The sequence below is a fragment of the Panthera onca genome, chromosome A1 (genome assembly GCF_046562875.1).
Source record: "Panthera onca isolate mPanOnc1 chromosome A1, mPanOnc1 haplotype 2, whole genome shotgun sequence".
Taxonomy (NCBI): domain Eukaryota; kingdom Metazoa; phylum Chordata; class Mammalia; order Carnivora; family Felidae; genus Panthera; species Panthera onca.
This window is the reverse complement of record NC_138339.1, coordinates 156,858,538-156,876,389: the sequence shown is the minus strand read 5'-3', so window position 1 is coordinate 156,876,389 and position 17,852 is coordinate 156,858,538. Positions and strand designations below refer to the sequence as shown.

Here is a 17,852-nt window from a genome sequence, read left to right as displayed (position 1 = left end):
TGTTTGATTTGCATTTGTCCTATCTGCTCCTTGTTCCCGTTCTCTTCTTTTTCTGCTTTCTTTTAATCGAGTAATTTTTATGATTCAGTTTTATCCATTTATTTATTTATTCATGTATTCATTTATTCATTTATTTATCTAGGCTTCCTAGCTAGAACTTTTCAGTTTTGCTGCTTTAGTGGTTGGTTTAGGGTTTATAGTCTATGGCTTCAGCATCACAGTCTCCCTTCCAGTAATGTTGTACCACATCATATAGAGTTTAGGCAAATCACAAGAGTTGACTTCCATTTCTTCTTTCCTAGATATATCCTTCCTGGGTCAGTGGGATTATAGTTTTCATTAGGTTTAGGAAGATTTGGGCCATTTTTTTTTCCTGTCCCTTTCCCTGCCTCTTTGGGCAATTGTATATTTCCCAGTTGAAGTTTTCTCCCAGGTTTCCTATGTTAAACTTCAGTCTTTTGTTTTGTGAGGTCTAATATGTGTTTATTCCTACCCATCGTATTGTTCATGGCTAACATAATTTACATCTCTGTAAGTGCTATTTGGTTTTTAAAACAATAGCTTCCATGCCTCTAGTTATCTTTTCATGCTTTGTTTGGAGATATAGTTAAGTTACTTACAAACAGTTGGATCCTTTAGTCTTGCTCTTACGAATTATTGGATGAATCCAGAGTGGTGATCAGCCTAAGGCAAATTATGAGTTTTTCTATCTTAGCTAATGTGAATAGATACCGTCCCTCGTGCTGTGGGAGCACCAGGCAGTGTTTCCTCTACTCTTTTCAGATTTTTTTCCCTTGATGACTTCCTTCCATGTATGCACTGGTTGTTACTCTGCTGAATAGCCAAAGGGGACCCTGTGCAGATGCCCAGGGTTCTTTCTGTGTCCTGCTTTCTCCTCTCTTGGATGCTGACCTGTCGTCTCTATCTGCCTTGACTTCACCAGACTCTCAGTTTTGCCACCTTGACTCAAGGAGTCTGGTGAAATCTACTTAAATAATTTATGTCTCCTGTGTTGTAGCCTGAAAATTCTCTCAAGGCAGTGAGCTTGGGCATACGTGTTAGGCTAACGTGTTTTGTTTTCAGGGATCATTGTCCTTCATTGTCTGAAGTTCTGTGTCTTGAAAATCATGTTAAAATTGTATTTTGTCTGTTTTGTTTTTGCTTGCTTCAGGTAGGAAGATCAATCAGTACGTGTTACCCCATCTTGGCCAGAAGCAGATTACAGTGGAACTTCGGCACATGCTCTAGACTGTCGAGTGTGCTTGTCTTCCTCCTTTGCTTAATTGTCTCCTGCTCATCCTTCATTCCTCAGTATATTTATCTCTTCCTCAGGGACATCTATCTTCCTTGGGCCCAATCTAGATCAAGTTATGATCACAGAACTCTGTCTTCTAATAGGAACTATCTGAATTTAGAATTACCATTTGAGTTGTCTTTCTCCTTCACTAGACTTTAAGCTAATCGAGAGCCAGGGGTCTTCTCTATTGTGTCTGTAGAGCTGAGTATAACATCTTCCATTGAAGGTATATATTTATTCAATGTGTGAATGAGTGAATTGAAGATGCACAGGCCTGTATATGCAAAAAGTACTCATCTATTTTATTTCTGTTTCTTCTCTGATGCAGATTATGCTGGCTTCTTGAAAATCCGAGATATACGTGTTTCTTATGAGAAATTAAGGAAACTTAACAAAAATCACTGTAAACTTCTTACGGGAAAAATGACAGAAATGGACAAAGTGGTTAGTGCACTACAAAACGAGCTACGAGAAGCCAAAGACATGATATCACGGTTAGAACATCAAAAAGTGGAATGGGAACGTGAATTCTGCAGTTTGAGGTACAGCATCTTGGCTTTAAGGAAATATTTCAACTGCTTCCTTTTATACTACAGATGTGTACGGGCAGTTTTGTAATTGCTGACTTACCTTATGGGATTTTCCTGGAAAGAATACTTGTTTAGTGTTGTGAGGTGTGCGATTCTTGGCAATAACACAGGAAGTTCTTCACAGTGAATACTTGTAATACTTTAATGTATATTCCAAATCACAATTTTAATGGCCCTATAAAAGTCCACCATAGTCCAAGAAATATCATTATTTAAGAGATTGAATTCTGCTTGTTTTTCATCTCTCTGTATTTTAATTAATGCTGTCAGGAATGTCTTTTATATAATCTGTTTCTACATGTCTGGTTACTTGCTTGGAGTCAATTCTTCAATATAATGTAATCTGGTTAAAGTATAAAAATTTTTAAAAAGGTCTTTGATCCATATTTTTAAGTTGTTCTCAGAAAGTTTATATTACTCTCTGTACCTACCAACAGAGTATAAAATGGCCATTTTTCTCAAGACAGTAAAATTCGCCCAAATTGATTCCGTTTGCTTCTTAACATGCAGGGGTTAAAAGGTAAAGTGGGGGTGCCTAGGTGGCTCAGCTGGTTAAGCTTCTGGCTTCGGCTCAGGTGATGATCTCGTGAGTTTGAGCCTTGCTTTGGGTGGGCTCGAGCCCTGCTTTGGGTGAGCACGAGCCCCGCTTCGGGTGAGCTCCTCTTCTCTCACTCTGTCTCTCCCTCTCTGTCTGCCCCTCGTGGGATTCTGTCTCTCTTTCCCTCTCCCCGCCCTCACTCACTTGCGTCATCTCTCTCTCAATAAAAAATTTAAACAAAGTAAAATGGGGGCGCCTGGGTGGCTCAGTCAGTCAAGCTTCCGACTTTGGCTCAGGTCATGATCTCAGGGTTCGTGAGTTCGAGCCCCACATCGAGCTGTGTGTTGTCAGTGCAGAGCCCACTTCGGATTTTCTGCCTCCCTCTCTCTCTCTCTGCCCCCCCTTTGTTTGCATGGGCTCTCCCTTTCTCTCTCAAAAATGAATAAACATTTAAAAAAAGTAATACGGAAAGTGGTTACTGAGAAGTTTTTTCAACATCTCTGTCATAGGTAGATAAAATTAATTCAAAAGTGTATGCTGAAAGGTCATATTACTCTTTATTGTTTACTTAATTAATACGGATCCTGTGTTGTTCTAGAAGGGATGTTTAAGTGATTCATAAAGTAGGTAATCATCAACAAGGTAAGTTGCAAGTGTTGTGGAAGAAGAAACAAAAAGCATAGGCAACAGATATTAGACTCGTCAGCGTAGTCTTAGATGACAGTAATCTGCACGTGTATGTTGTGTAAACAACATCCACAGATGCTCTCTTTCACTGCGCATCATTTTTGGAGGTACCTGTAAGGTTTCGTCAAGTGGAAATTTTATTTCCAGTGAATTGATAAACTTGCTTATAAACAGCAACTTCTCTTTTTAATGAGAAACTGAATTATCTGTCCTATGGAGGAATAATTATACCTGTGGGAAAGGGGGTAAGTTTCAACTCTAACTTTCCTGAATAATTTCAAACTTCCTTTCCTACAGCATCTACCAGAGTTATTACTGACTAAAACTAACGAAGTTGCATAATGCTTTCTCCTGGCTTCTTTTCAACTGTATATATGGTTTGGAAGAGATTGAAGTGACAAATTAAAAACATGAGCCCTACAAGGAAAACAATTGGAAAACATAGATATTTTTCATTTGGATAATAAGCCAACTTATGTGGAACCAGATCATAAAATGAACTTTTTATGTCTAACAAAACAAATTTTAAAAGAAGCACATGTAATTGCAGATGTACCTTAAAACAAGAAGAAGAAGAAGAAAGAAGAAATGCTGATATTTTATATGAAAATATTAGGGAAAAGTTACGAAGAAAAGAAGACGAATATAAGAAAGAAGTTGAAACAAAACAACAAGTTGAACTCGCTCTTAGAATGCTAAACACGGAATTGAAGGCCACAAAAAATCAGGTAAATCAGTTTTTGATAAAAACTGTATTTCCATCCATATTACATAGTGTAATATTATACATATATATTTTATAGTATCCCTTTGACTCAATATATATTATTTAGGTTTAAAATAAATTAAAACATGGGATTATGTTCTTTTGAACATTTTTTTAAAGTTCTCTTCAGCTTTTGACCTTCTTTTTTTAACGGTATGAGACCAGAATCATAATGAAATGTGTCTCCAGGTTGTAGAAGAGCGCAGTGACACTCAGTGGCAACTTTCTCCAGAACAGAAGGCCAGAGTCTTACAAGATGGAAGTCTAAACAATCACTTTTGCAAGCAAAAGGAGCTAGAAATGGCTCAGAAGAAAACTAATTCTAAGGTATCTTCTTTAGTTATTTTGAAGTACATGTGTGTATGTATTTGTATACATTCTATTTTTTAGTTATTATTACTTTTTTCTCCGTGTGTGTGTGTGTGCGTATATATATGTGTGTGTGTGTGTGTGTGTGTGTGTGTGTGTGTGTGTATGTGTATAAATATGTGTATATATATGTATGTATATATGAAACTGAACTCTGTTCATCATGGAAACTATAGAGGATTTTAAAAGCACATATATTTTGCAGAGGGTCATGGGGGACGGTGGCATTTTTGCTTCACTGGATAAAATAATATTCTTGATTAAATGCATTTGTCTGCAACAACTAGTGACATTCATAATGTCCTTGTCCAAAGGAGAGGCTTTTATTACTTTCTGTAGGAATTGATGAGCTTTCCCTAATCTCAATACTATTGCTACTAGCAACATGTGTTTTCGTTTTGAACAGTTACTTCACTGCCTTGATATATTAATAGGTTAGTTGAACACTTCCGCTAATGGACAGGAGGACGAGTGTAGCCAGTTCACTGATCATATTTTCGGTATCAAGTCTCCTACTTTTGAGAAAAGTAACAGTTTTGCTTCAAGTAGCATCCTATTTCATTACAAGGAACTTTTGATAACAATGGTATGCTGTGGTATATACTTAATGATAATTTATTGATAGGTATTTTATTCCTAATAAAATAGCTGAGTGTATTTCCCCTCTTTTATATTTATTACTGTTTTCAACATGAAGAGGAAATGCAAGTTATTGCAGCAGTAACAATCTCATGGTTTTCTAAGAGATGTATAAATTTCACCTTATTTCCTATGAGTATTTTGAAATACAAGACTTCTTTTGTACTTGTGTATTTACACTAGAGAAGTGGCAGTGATTGGTGCAAGAGCACTAGTTGTGGAGTGAGAAGACCTGGGGAGAGTCCTGCAGCTCACCGTTTTAATCTCTCCATTCTAGAATTGTGATAACCAAATGAGTTCATTGATGAATGTAGAAGTGTTTCTATTATAGTATAGTGCCTAGATTTTTCAGTTATCAATAGATCTAATTCTTATAACTGACTATAGAAATGGTAGCAAAGTACATATCTATGAAATATTCTCAGGAAAGAAGAATTTTAGGAAATTTAATCTGTCCGAGTATATGCAGAGCTAAGGATTGTACTGTGGGGTCGCTGTGTTCGATACCTACTGTAAACTCAATTTTTAAGTATAGTCAGATTTATTGATCTTTTATTTTAGGCCTTCTGGTTTGTTGTAAATCAGAGAAAGGCCTTTCCAATTCTGAGATTCTGAACAGTTTTCTCACAAATTCTTTTTTACTTTCATGCCTTCATTATCTTCAGTTAAAGTTCTGAACTTTTGGGAACTTATGCTTGTCTAAAATTTGAGATTTGGAGCCAACTTTATTTTTTTCCAGTTGGATATTCACTTACTGTAATCTTCCTTCCTTCCTTCCTTCCTTCCTTCCTTCCTTCCTTCTTTTCTTTCTTTCTTTCTTTCTTTCTTTCTTTCTTTCTTTTCATGTTTCTTTATTCATTAGAGAGAGATAGAGAGAGAGAGAGAGAGAATGCAAGAAGGGGAGGGGCAGGGAGAGGGAGAGCGGGAATCCTGAGCAGGATCCTGACTGTCAGCACAGAGCCTGATGCGGGGCTTGAACCCACAGAATGTGAGATAATTCCCTGAGCCAAAATCAAGAGTCAGACACTCAACCAACTGAACCACACTGGCACCCCCTGCAACCTTTTCATTGTTTAAACACAGATTATACTTTCATTTCAAAGAAAATCATGATACTTCCATTTTATTGAGTGCTATCTGAAAATGTGCTTGGTTTTACTTAGCTTTCTGATAATCATGAGAAAACACAAGATCGGTTGCATAAAAACCACATGTTGCAGGATGAAATTGTCGTGCTAAGACTGGAAAGAGACACCATAAAAAATCAGAACTAGGCAGGGAGATAACACCTTTTGTGTCTTTAACTGAATTCAGTGAACAGGAATGTGTATGTGTTACAAAAAGACGGTGAATTGATGTGTGTGTTGATATTTCTCAAAGTACGTATGTGAGAGTTGTCTATTATTAACATAATTTAATAATAAGATGATTTAGAAAATCAGTAACAGAAATGTCTTATTAGGTAGTTGCGAGACAACTTCAACAAGAACTGGCTGATACTCTGAAGAAACAGTCTATGTCAGAGGCTTCCCCAGAGGTTACGTCATATCTTCGTCTGGAAGGTGAAACACGGGATCTCAAGAAGAAATTAGCTCAAATCAGAAGTCAGGTATGTAGTAAATGTAACCTGTCAACAGCTAACTTATAGCTGGTTAAATAATATAAAGTGTTTTAGGATACCAATTTCCATGGACCGCTTTCTTTGGTATTTTCATTATAATTAATTTATTATGATTTTAGTATCTTTACAATGCATTTATTTTGTAAACTTCTGCCTTTCCTTCTCCTATTTGTGTTATACATTGTTTTCTTATAATACTTACTCTTAGGAAAGTTGAGGCTTTTGTATCCTTCCTCACAGAAATTGAGAGACTTTTTTCGTTCTTTCTTTAATTTAATTTTTTTTTTACATTTTATTTATTTATTTTGAGAGAAAAAGAGTGAGAGAGAGTGTGTGCGTGCGTGTTAACAGGGGAGGGGCAGAGAGAGGAGAGAGAGAGAATCCCAAGCAGTCTCCATGCTGTCAGTGTAGAGCCAGTGTGAGGCTCAGTCTCATGAACCATGAGATCATGACCTGAGCTGAAAGCAAGAATTGGACACTTAACTGACGTAGCCACCCAGGTGCCCCAAGAGACTTTTGTCCCCTACTAAACAATGTTTTTTAATGATATCTCTATTACCATGATGAGGCAAGCTGGATCAAATCAGAAGATAATGTTTAAGGGAATGTTTCAGATAATTGTCTTAGTTCTCATCTTCACTTTTGAGAAGAATGCATATTGATTTCAGGATGACTCGTACAGAAAGATCACTTAACAAACCACTTGAACTTCGGCATTTCCTTCATTTTCTTTGCCTTTTAGACATATTGTCAAAGCACGGAAATATTCAGATCATGTGTAGTATGGGCGCCCAAAAGCGAGAATTAAGAACATTCTCTGTGTTCTGCCATTGGGTTTTTTTTAAAGCTATTTTGAGGTACAATACACATACCATAAAAGTCACCCATTTGCCACGCACAGTTCACTGTCTCTGTGTACACTCGTGCAACCATCACTGCCATCAAGTAGAATGTTTTCCTCACCCTGAAGGGAAACCCTTACCCGTTGCCCCCAGCCTCAGGCAACCACCAGTCTACTACTTGGTCTCTCAATGGAGTTGCCTCTTGTGAATATTTCATATAAATGGAGTCACACAACGTGTGGTCCTTTGGGACTAGCTACCTTTACTTAATGTTTTCTGGGTTCATCTGTGTTGGTTACAGCTTATATCAGTGCTTCATTTCTTTTTATTGTCAACAGTACTCCATTGTGGGTTAAGGCCCTTGTTCATTCATCAGTTGATGGACCTTTGGGTTGTGTCCACTTCTTGCCTATTAATACTGCTGCTTATGAACATTTATGTAGTTCTTGTGTGGACATCCGTTTTTAATGTCTCTGCCATCAGATTTTATCCTCTGAGTTAATTGGGTTGATTTTACCATCTTTCAGCCGTTACTCATGCTGTCCTTACTGTCTTTTTAGTTTCTGTTCCTCTTGAGTAAACCTATGTTATTCAGACTTGGCTCACAGTCTCCTTTCCAATGAACTTTCTCTGACTGTTCTAACTCCCGTTAGCTTTAACTCTCTTGACACTTGTCATCTAGCCTGTGCAGAACAATTTAGTCCTTTATTTGACATTGTTTTTATTTTTTTCATGACAGGTAATTTCGTCTTCCTAAGTATAAATTTAAGGGATAGTAATATTTGATACGTGTGGTACTTATCCTTGTATAAATTGAAAATACTTTAACTTAACAGTTTTTCCGATAAAATTAAGTACTTTATACCGTATCAATAAATTCTTCTTGGAAACATTGGTATAGCAAAGCTTTTATTCTAAATGTATGCTAAGAAATGAAATACTAGATTGAGGGGTGCCTGGCTGGCTCCAGTCAGATCAGAGTCTGCCTTTGGCTCAGGTCATGATCTCCATGTTCTTGAGATGGAGCCCTGCATCGGGCTTTCTGCTGTCAGCAGAGCCTGCATTGGATCCGTTGTGTCCCTCACGTTCTGCGCCACTCAGACTCGTGCTCTGTATCAAAAAATAAACGTTAAAAAATGTGTGTATATCTCTATACACACACACACACACACACACACACACACTTATATAAGTAAAACTATTAATGAAAGCACTTAATCAAATAGAGGAGAAATGTTCAATCAAATGTTTAGTTTTTTTTTCCCCTCTCACTATGAAAAAGCATGCTAAATTTGTCTTTCTTTCTTACACAGCCAGAACTGTGATTTATAGATTTGTATCACTTTACCAATGCAAATATCTGGGGACAGCTTTTCTGATATGCTTTTACCACAAACCCTTAATCTCTTCATCAGAGTACATGCTAAAGCAGCCTAACGTAAAGAGTATGGACATGAAATGATTGAGGAACTTTAGTTTCTCAAGACTCGTTTATTTCCATGTCAGTGGCTTTCCCTTGCCTCTGATGGTCATGTAAAGGATCTACTACTCAGTCAAGGAGGTGCTATTTGTACCGTAGTCTGTGAGCATTGTCCACTCAGTGGTATAGAGAGGAATGAAGTTAAAATGATTATAAGTGGAAAAAAGTACTGTTGGCTAGTGGCATTGGCAAAGTTTTTTGAAGTACTGAGGAGATATTCTGGGCCTCATGCTCCCCATTTGCTACCACTTGTGGTGGAATGAAGAATAACTTCAGTATAATTTGTATAGGGGAAAACTTGTTTTGGCAGGCCACCTGCCTAAACTATCACATTGTATTGGAACACAAACTACAGCAACAGTAATCATGCTACATGCAGACACTTAGAGCTGACTATGTGCCACGTACCCTTCTAAGTTGTTCATCTATTATTTCCTAATGTAATCTTCCCAACATCCCAGTGGGGTAGATACTATTATTATTTATTTTGAGATCACTTTTTTAAAGTCCTTTGTTTTGAGAGAGAGAGAGACAGAGAGACAGAGAGATTTTGGGGAAGGGCATGTAGGGAGAGAGAGGAAGGGAGGAGGGAGAGAGAGAGAGAGAGAGAGAGAGAGAGAGAGAGAGAGAAAATCCCAAGCAGGCTCCTCACTGTCCATGCAGAGCTCGATGTGGGGGTCAATTACATGACCCTGAGATCATGTCCTGAGCTGAAATCAAGAGCCAGACACTGAACCGACTGAGCCACTCAGGTGCCCCAGTAGGTGCTATTATTACCTTCATTTTACAGATGCAGAGATTGAGACATGGAAGTTTTAGGTAGTGTGCTCAAGGTCATACAGCTCATAATGAGCAGAACTGGGAAATCAGACCCAGGCATTCTGGCCCCTACTAGGATATTGCTTCTCAAATTCTTCCATGAAATATCTTGTTGTCACTGAAAACAGCGTGTTCAGTTTCATAATCACGAGAATAGGAACGTAATTCACCTATGTGAATATGTAAAATCATAGTTGATGTGGTGCTTGGAATATGAAAATAGAAGTGTTTACCATAAGGTAAATTCCTATATTTCCTCCATTTGACCAATAGATACATTTGTACATTTATGTGATCATATATAATTTAAAAACATTAACAATGTTATGTTTTTGTAGGAGAGTAAGGTTGGTAAACTATTCTGTAAGAGTATTGAAACATTTCATCTTTGTAGGCCATAGTCTCTGTTGTAGAAGCTGAACTCTTTTGTTATGACCTCAAAGTAGCCATCAATCAGCATGTAGAGGAGAGGGTGGCTGGCTCCAAAAATATTTTACTTACAGTGGCGCTAGGGTGGGTTAGTTGGCTGAGGTCCTGACCCTTAATTTCCACTCAGGTCATGATCCCAAATCCCACATCATGAGACCAGTCATGAGACCGAGCCCCACATCAGGCTTCGCCCTGAGTTAGCAGCCTGCTTACCATTTTCTCTGTCTCTCCCTCTGTCTCTCTTCCCCACTTCTGCATGCTCTCTCTCTCTGTCTATCTCTCAAGTCAAAAAAAAATTAGTTAAAGAAACAGATGATGGTGTTCTACTAGATTTTCAGTGGTTAAAATTATTTTTTCTCTATTTTAGTTGCAAGAAGAACAGGAACGACATGGAGAGGCCATAAGATATGCTGAGGAGATGAAAGATCATGTGCAAAAGTATAATTTAAACCTCACAGAAAATAACTTGTTTATTTATAAAGCAGATAAACAGTGTAGTATGGGAAATGTATTAGTTATGCCAGTATATCATTGTTAAGCTGGATACAAATTCCAGCTTTGAGCTATTTTTAAATGCAGAATTGTGGCATATTATCTCTCAATTTTGCACCTTATCCACAAAACACAATGAGAAAAATGGCACAATTCCGAATTCTTCCTCTTGACAAAATTTTAAGGATTTCTGTAATACCCTCATTTGTTCAGAAAGTATGTGATGTTGTTTTAAATTTATGTGTGAGAATAATTATCTTAAGATCTGCATTTTAGACTACAGGTTAAAAATGCCACACAAGAAGCAACCATCAAGCATCAAGCGGCCCAGATTCAAGATCTTGAGAGCAACGTGATAAAGACAAGTTTGGTAAGTCGATCTCTTAATGTCTGTCCTACTGAAAAGGAATCCGTATTTCACTAGGAGTAGTACATAAGAATGTTTTGGATCCCATGGAAAATCTCACTGCTGCAAAGGTTTGGTTGATATTGTTCCTACTTGCTACTAGTGATGTAATTCTTCTATATAGAGAAGTTGATTGAACTCATAAAGTAATGATGTTTACAGTGAGATTTTCATAGAAAACAGTGTGAGAATCTAAAAAAAGCAACATTTTATATATACCACATTGAGCATTTGTTTTAGTCCACCTTTGGCTACTGTTAATAATGCTGCTGTGAACGTTGGCATACAAATGTGTGAGAGTCCCTGCTACTATTTTTCAGCGTGTTTCAAACGTCCCCAATCTTTGAGTGATCATTTGATCTTGAATTCTGACCTTCTCTTGTAATCTCATCCCTTCAGTGAGAGTTTGAGAACGGGTTATTTTAATGATGATTTGTTGTAATTTGTAATTACAAGTTTGCAATTTATTCTCTTCATTAACAATGACCGGCAGATCATTATGCAAACGTCCTTCTCATAGGAATGGACTTTTCTCCTTGTTGGATTTTGTAAAGGAAAAGAAATGCCAGTGAAAAAGGAGAAATGGCTTCTCTGTCAGAGCCTTACCTAGTAACATAGTGCTCCTACCATTGCAAGTTCAGACTCATTTTTTTTTTCCATTCACGTGAGTTAATCAGACTTTCAGAGATTTCACAATTCAATCTCAGAAAAGACTAATGTGCCATTCAGGATTCTCATTTATTGATATGTAGTGAAACCCCAACTGTTTTCCAAGCAGAACAGTTAATGTCATCCCACTCTCACCCTCCTTTGTAGGATTCTCATTGTAAATCCTAAGTGGGAGCAATGAGGTAGATACACTGACCAACTCGTTTCTGTCGGTCGCAAAAGCTATATAATATACATGCAAGTTTCATTAGGCAGCTATACCTGTCAGGGGAACTAGAACATTCTGTTGACTGGTCCTTTTTGTGGCTGAAGAGACATTGAAAATTACTTCCTTTTCTAGACATCTTATTAATGAGTCACATTGTATTAGGGAACTTTTCCTGCGAGTAACATGATACTCGGTTGATCAGTCTTCTATGAATGAGAGTGCTAGGCATTGTCCTGCTGTGTCCTAAAGAAATCATTAAGGTCTCAAAAACTAAAATCTGTAAGGATATCTGAAACTGATGAAGCTTATTAAAGAATAACGAGGGATTTTCTGTGTATCCCTATAGAAAGGAATTAGGGTTATGGCATGAAATTATCTGCCACTTTAAAGTGTTCCCTGTGAAACAAAAACTTAGATAGCTTTCAGCCAACTGAGTCCATAGGTCTGACTTCTCTAGAAGGTCCTTATCTCCTGAATCCCCAAACCAGGGGCTACCTGGGTGAAGACATTTGATGCACACAATTTTCAGGTGAAGAATCTGGATTGGGAAGAAGAGGTAGCTCTAGCCAACTTAACCTTCCTAACAATATAGTCAAGTATGGGTCTGAAAGGAACTTCAGAAGACTTCCGTAGGTTGAAATCTCTATGGACAAAGAAATTACTCAAAAGGAAACAAAGACAAACCAGTGATCATCCAGCCCTTGTGATAAATGTCATGTTATAAAGAAAAGCGAGTCAAAGTATGCTGGTCAGCATCCTAAGGGTAAGGGTGCTCCCAAAGACTAAATAAGAAAAACACACTCAAAGTAACACCGAAAAGAGTCCAAATAAAATGTACACGATTAGCTGTCTACAAAGGTACTCCATGTCAAGTAATGATTTTTGAGTGCGCGGTTGAGGATGTTGTCTATGAGCACCTAGACGGAAGAGTGAAAAGTACACATGGCCTAGGTAAAGCCGCAAACCTGGAAATGTGAATTAGAGAATCTGGTTTTGAAGCCTTAAGAGCAATTCAAAACACAGATAGCAAGGGGCAAGGACTTAATGTCAGGGGTTGCCGTCCTTCAGAAATAAGGTGTGGTAAAAAGAGCAGAGGGAGGGCATGGTCATTTTTCTCAGCTGCTGCTGAAAAGAGAAGCAGGCAGGATAGAGACCTTAATAAAATTAAAAAAAAAAAAAAAAAAAGAGGTTCTTGATGACCCTCAAAATGTCTTAGTGGAATGACTGGAGTGAAAGTTAGATTTTAGTGTAAAAGAAGGAAATAAGTGAAGAAAACTTGAATCTGTGGATGAGACGATACATTAAAGAATGTTCGAGTCCACTGCAAGGGGAGAAGCAGTGTGATAGATGGACAAAGCTTCAAAAGTTAAGCAAATGGTTAATAGAAAAGGAGAAATTGAAATCTTTCTTCCTTATGCAGCTGGTGCTGTGATTTACAGATGTGTAGCACTTTACCAACTGCAAAGCTCTGGGGCCAGCTTTTCTGATATGTTGTTACCACAAAGCCTTAATCTCCTCATCAGAGTACCTGCTAAAGCAGCCTAATGTAAACAGTGTGGGCATGAAATGATTGAGGAAATTTGGTTTAGTAAGACTCCATTATTTCCATGTCAGTGGCTTTCCCTTGCCTCTGATGGTCATGTAAAGCATCTATTACTCAATGTAAGAGGTGCTATTTGTACCGTAGTCCGTGAGTATTGTCCACTGAGTAGTATAGAGAGGATGTTAGTTGAAAGTATTATAAGAGGAAAAAAAAAGTACTGTTTGCTAGTGGCATTGGCGAAAGTTGTGTGAAGTACTGAGGAGAGATTCTGGGCCTCATGCTCCCCATTTGCTGCCACTTGCGGTGGTATGAAGAATGACTTCAGTATAATTTGTATAGGGGACCACTTGTATTGGCATGCCACCTGCCTTAACTATCTCATTGTATTGGAACGCAAAATACAGCAACAGTAATCATGCTAAATGCATACACTTAGAGCTGACTATGTGCCATGTACCCTTCTAAGTTGTTCACGTATTATTTCCTAATTTTATATTCCCAAGATCCCAGTGAGGTAGATCCTATTATTATTTATTTTTCAGATCCCTTTTATAAGATTCTTTATTTTGAGAGAGAGAGAGACAGAGAGAGAGACAGAGAGAGATTGTGGGAAGAGCAGGTAGGGAGAGAGAGAGAGAGAGGGAGAGAGAGAGAGAATGCCAAGCAGGCTCCTCGCTATCCACGCAGAGCTGGATGTGGGGCTCAATCACGTGACTCTGAGATCATGTCCTGAGCAGAAATCAAGAGCAACACGCTGAACCGACTGAGCCACTCAGGTACCCCAGTAGGTGCTGTTATTACTTTCATTTTACAGATTTAGAGACTGAGACACGGAAGTTTTAGGTAGTGTGCTTAAGGTCATACAGCTCATAACCAGCAGAATTGGGAATTCAGACCCAGGCTTTCTGGCTCCTACTAGGATACTGCTTGTCAAACTCTTCCATGAAATATCTCGTTGTCACTGAAAACAGCATGTTCAGTTTCATAATCACGAGAACAGCAATTGTCATTCACCTATGTGAATATGTAAAATCATAGTTGATGTGGTGCTTGGAATATGAAAACAGAAATGTTTACCATAAGGTAATTTCCTATATTTCCTCCATTTGACCAGTAGATACATTTGTATTTTTATCTGATCATATATAATTTAAAAACATTAACAACGTTATGTTTTTGTAGGAGAGTAAGATTGGTAAACTATTCTGTACCAGTATTGAAATGTTTTCGGCTTTGTAGGCCATAGTCTCTGTTGTAGAAGCTGAACTCTTTTGTTGTGACCTAAAAGTAGCCATCATTCAGCATGTAGAGGAGAGTGTGGCTGGGTCCAATAAGATTTTAGTTACAGGGGCGCTTAGGCGGCTTAGTTGGTTGAGCGTCCTGACTCTTAATTTCCACTCAGGTCATGATCCCAAACCCCACATCATGAGACTGGTCATGAGACCGAGCCCCACATCAGGCTTCACCCTGAGCTTGCAGCCTGCTTCCCTTTTTCTCTGTCTCTCCCTCTGACTCCCTTCCCACTTGTGTGTGCTCTCTCCCTCTCTGTCTCTCTTTCAAGTACCAAATAACAAAAAAAAAAAAACAACAAAAACATTTAGTTACAGAAACAGGTGATGGTGTTCAACTAGATTGACAGTATTTAAAAGTATTATTTTTTCTTTATTTTAGTTACAAGAAGCACAGGAACGACATGCAGAGGCCATAAGATACGATGAGAAGATTAAAGATCATATGCTAAAGTATAATTTAAACCTCACAGAAAATAACTTGTTTATTTATAAAGCAGATAAGGAGTGTACTATGAGAAATGTATTAGTTATGCGAGTATATCATTGTTAACCTGGATACAAATTCCAGCTTTGAGCTATTTTTAAATGCAAAATTTTGGCCTCTTATCTCTCAATTTTGCACCATTACCACAAAACACAACGAAAAAATTGGCACAATTGCCAAATCATCCTCTTGATACAATTTTAAGAATTTCTGTAATACCCTCACTTGTTCAGAAATAACACGATACAGTTTTAAAATTATGTGTGAGAATAATTATCTTAAGATCTGCATTTTAGGCTAAAGGTTAAAAATGCCAGGCAAGAAGCAACCATCAAACATCAAGCGGCCCAAATTCGAGATCTTCAGAGCAACTTGCTAAAGGCAAGTTTGGTAAGTCGATCTCTTAATGATTGTCCTGAAAAGGAATCCTTATGTCACGAGTAGTAGTACATAAGAATGTTTTGGATCATATGGAAAATTTCACTGATCAAATTATTTGGTTGATATTGTTTCTGCTTGCCACTAGTGATGTAATTCTTCTATATAGATGAAGTTGATTGAATTCATAAAGTAATGATGTTTGTAGTCAGATTTAAATAAAAATATTGTGAGAATCTAAGAAGAGCAACATTTTATATATACCACAGTGAGCATTTGGTTTCGTCCTCCTTTTGGCTATTGTATATAAAGGTGCTGTGAACATTGGCATACAGATGTGTGAGTCCCTGCTAATATTTTTCAGCGTGTTTCAAACGTCCCCAGTCTTTGAGAGATCATTTCATCTGGCATTCAGATTATCTGTTGTAAACCCAACCCTTTAGTGAGAGTTTCAGAAAGAGTTCTTTTAATGATGATATGTTGTAATTTATAATTACAAATTTGCAACTTATTCTCTTCATCAACAATGACTAGCAGGTCATTATGCAAACATCCTTCCCAAAGAATAGCCTTTTCTATTTGTTGGATTTTGTAAAGGAAAAGAAATGCCAGTGAAAAAGGAGAAATGGCTGCTCTGTCAGGGTCTTACCTAGTAACATAGTGCTCCTACCATTGAAAGATCAGAAACTCATTTTTTTTTTCCACTCACTTGAGTTAATCAGCCTTTCAGAGATTTCAGAATTCAATTTCAGAAAAGACTAATGTGCCATTCAAGATTCTAATTTATTGATATGTAGTGAAACCACAACTGTTTTCCAGGCAGAACAGTGAATGACATCCCACTCTCACCCTCTGTTGTAGGATTCTCATTGTAAATCCTAAGTGGGAGCAAGGAGGTAGATACACTGACCAACTCGTTTCTGTCAGTCGCAAAAGCTATATAATATACATGCAAGTTTCATTAGGCAGCTATACCCATCAGGAGAACTAGAACATTGTGTTGACTGGTCCTTTTTATGACTCAAGGGACATTGAAAATTACTTTCTTTTCTATACGTCTTATTAATGAGTCACATTGTAATAGGGAACTTTTCCTGCGAGTAATATGACACTCGGTTGATCAGTCTTCTATGAATGAGAGTGCTAGGCATTGTCCTGCTGTGTCCTAAAGAAATCATTAAGGTCTCAAAAACTAAAATCTGTAAGGATATCCGAAACTGATGAAGCTTATTAAAGAATAACGAGGGATTTTCTGTAGATCCCTATAGAAAGGAATTAGGGTTATGGCATGAAATTACCTGCCACTTTAAGGTCTTCTCTGCGAATCAAAAACTGAAGATTGCATTCGGCCAACTCAGTCCATAGGTCTGACTTCTCTAGAAGGTCCTTATCTCCTGAATCTCCAAACCAGGGGCTACCTGGGTGAAGACATTTGATGCACACAATTTTCAGGTGAAGAATCTGGATTGGGAAGAAGAGGTAGCTCTAGCCAACTTAACCTTCCTAACAATATAGTCAAGTATGGGTCTGAAAGGAACTTCAGAAGACTTCCGTAAGTTGAAATCTCTATGGACGAAGAAATTACTCAAAAGGAAACAAAGGCAAACCAGTGATCATCCAGCCCTTGTGATAAATGTCGTGTTATAAAAAAAAAGCGAGACAAAGTGTGCTCGTCAGCATCCTAAGGGTAAAGGTGCCCCGTAAGACTCAATAAGAAAGACACACTCAAAGTAACACCGAAAAGAGTCCAAATAAAATGTACACGATTAGCTGTCTACAAAGGTACTCCATGTCAAGTAATGATTTTTGAGTGCGCGGTTGAGGATGTTGTCTATGAGCACCTAGACGGAAGAGTGAAAAGTACACATGGCCTAGGTAAAGCCGCAAACCTGGAAATGTGAATTAGAGAATCTGGTTTTGAAGCCTTAAGAGCAATTCAAAACACAGATAGCAGGGGGCAAGGATTTAATGTCAGGGGTTGACGTCCTTCAGAAATAAGGTGGGGATAGAAGCGCAGAGGGAGGGCATGATCATTTTTCTCAGCTGCTGCTGAAAAGTGAAGCAGAATAAAGACTTTAATAAATTTTTTTTTAAAAAAAGGTCCTTTATGACCCTCAAATTTTCTTAGTGGAATGATTGGATTGAAAGTTAGATTTTAGTGTAAAAGAAGGAAATAAGTGAAGAAAACTTGAATCTGTAGATGAGATGATTCATTAAAGAATGTTCGAGTCCACTGCAAGGGGAGAAGCAGCGTGATAGATGGAGAAAGTTTCCAGCTTAAGCAAGTGGTTAATAGAAAAGGA

General features: G+C 37.8%; 1 protein-coding gene across 1 annotated transcript in view; it reads left to right on the top strand.

Annotated features, from left to right (window-relative positions):
• LOC132676064 (ankyrin repeat domain-containing protein 26-like) overlaps positions 1–17,852 on the top strand; it is a 140,436-nt gene that overhangs the window by 93,643 nt on the left and 28,941 nt on the right. Inside the window, exons 17-24 of the mRNA XM_081790863.1 lie at positions 1,626–1,839; positions 3,663–3,840; positions 4,068–4,205; positions 6,349–6,495; positions 10,445–10,515; positions 10,846–10,939; positions 15,067–15,137; positions 15,468–15,561. Coding sequence (XP_081646989.1) covers positions 1,626–1,839; positions 3,663–3,840; positions 4,068–4,205; positions 6,349–6,495; positions 10,445–10,515; positions 10,846–10,939; positions 15,067–15,137; positions 15,468–15,561 — 1,007 coding nt within the window. The remainder of the gene's footprint in view (positions 1–1,625; positions 1,840–3,662; positions 3,841–4,067; positions 4,206–6,348; positions 6,496–10,444; positions 10,516–10,845; positions 10,940–15,066; positions 15,138–15,467; positions 15,562–17,852) is intronic.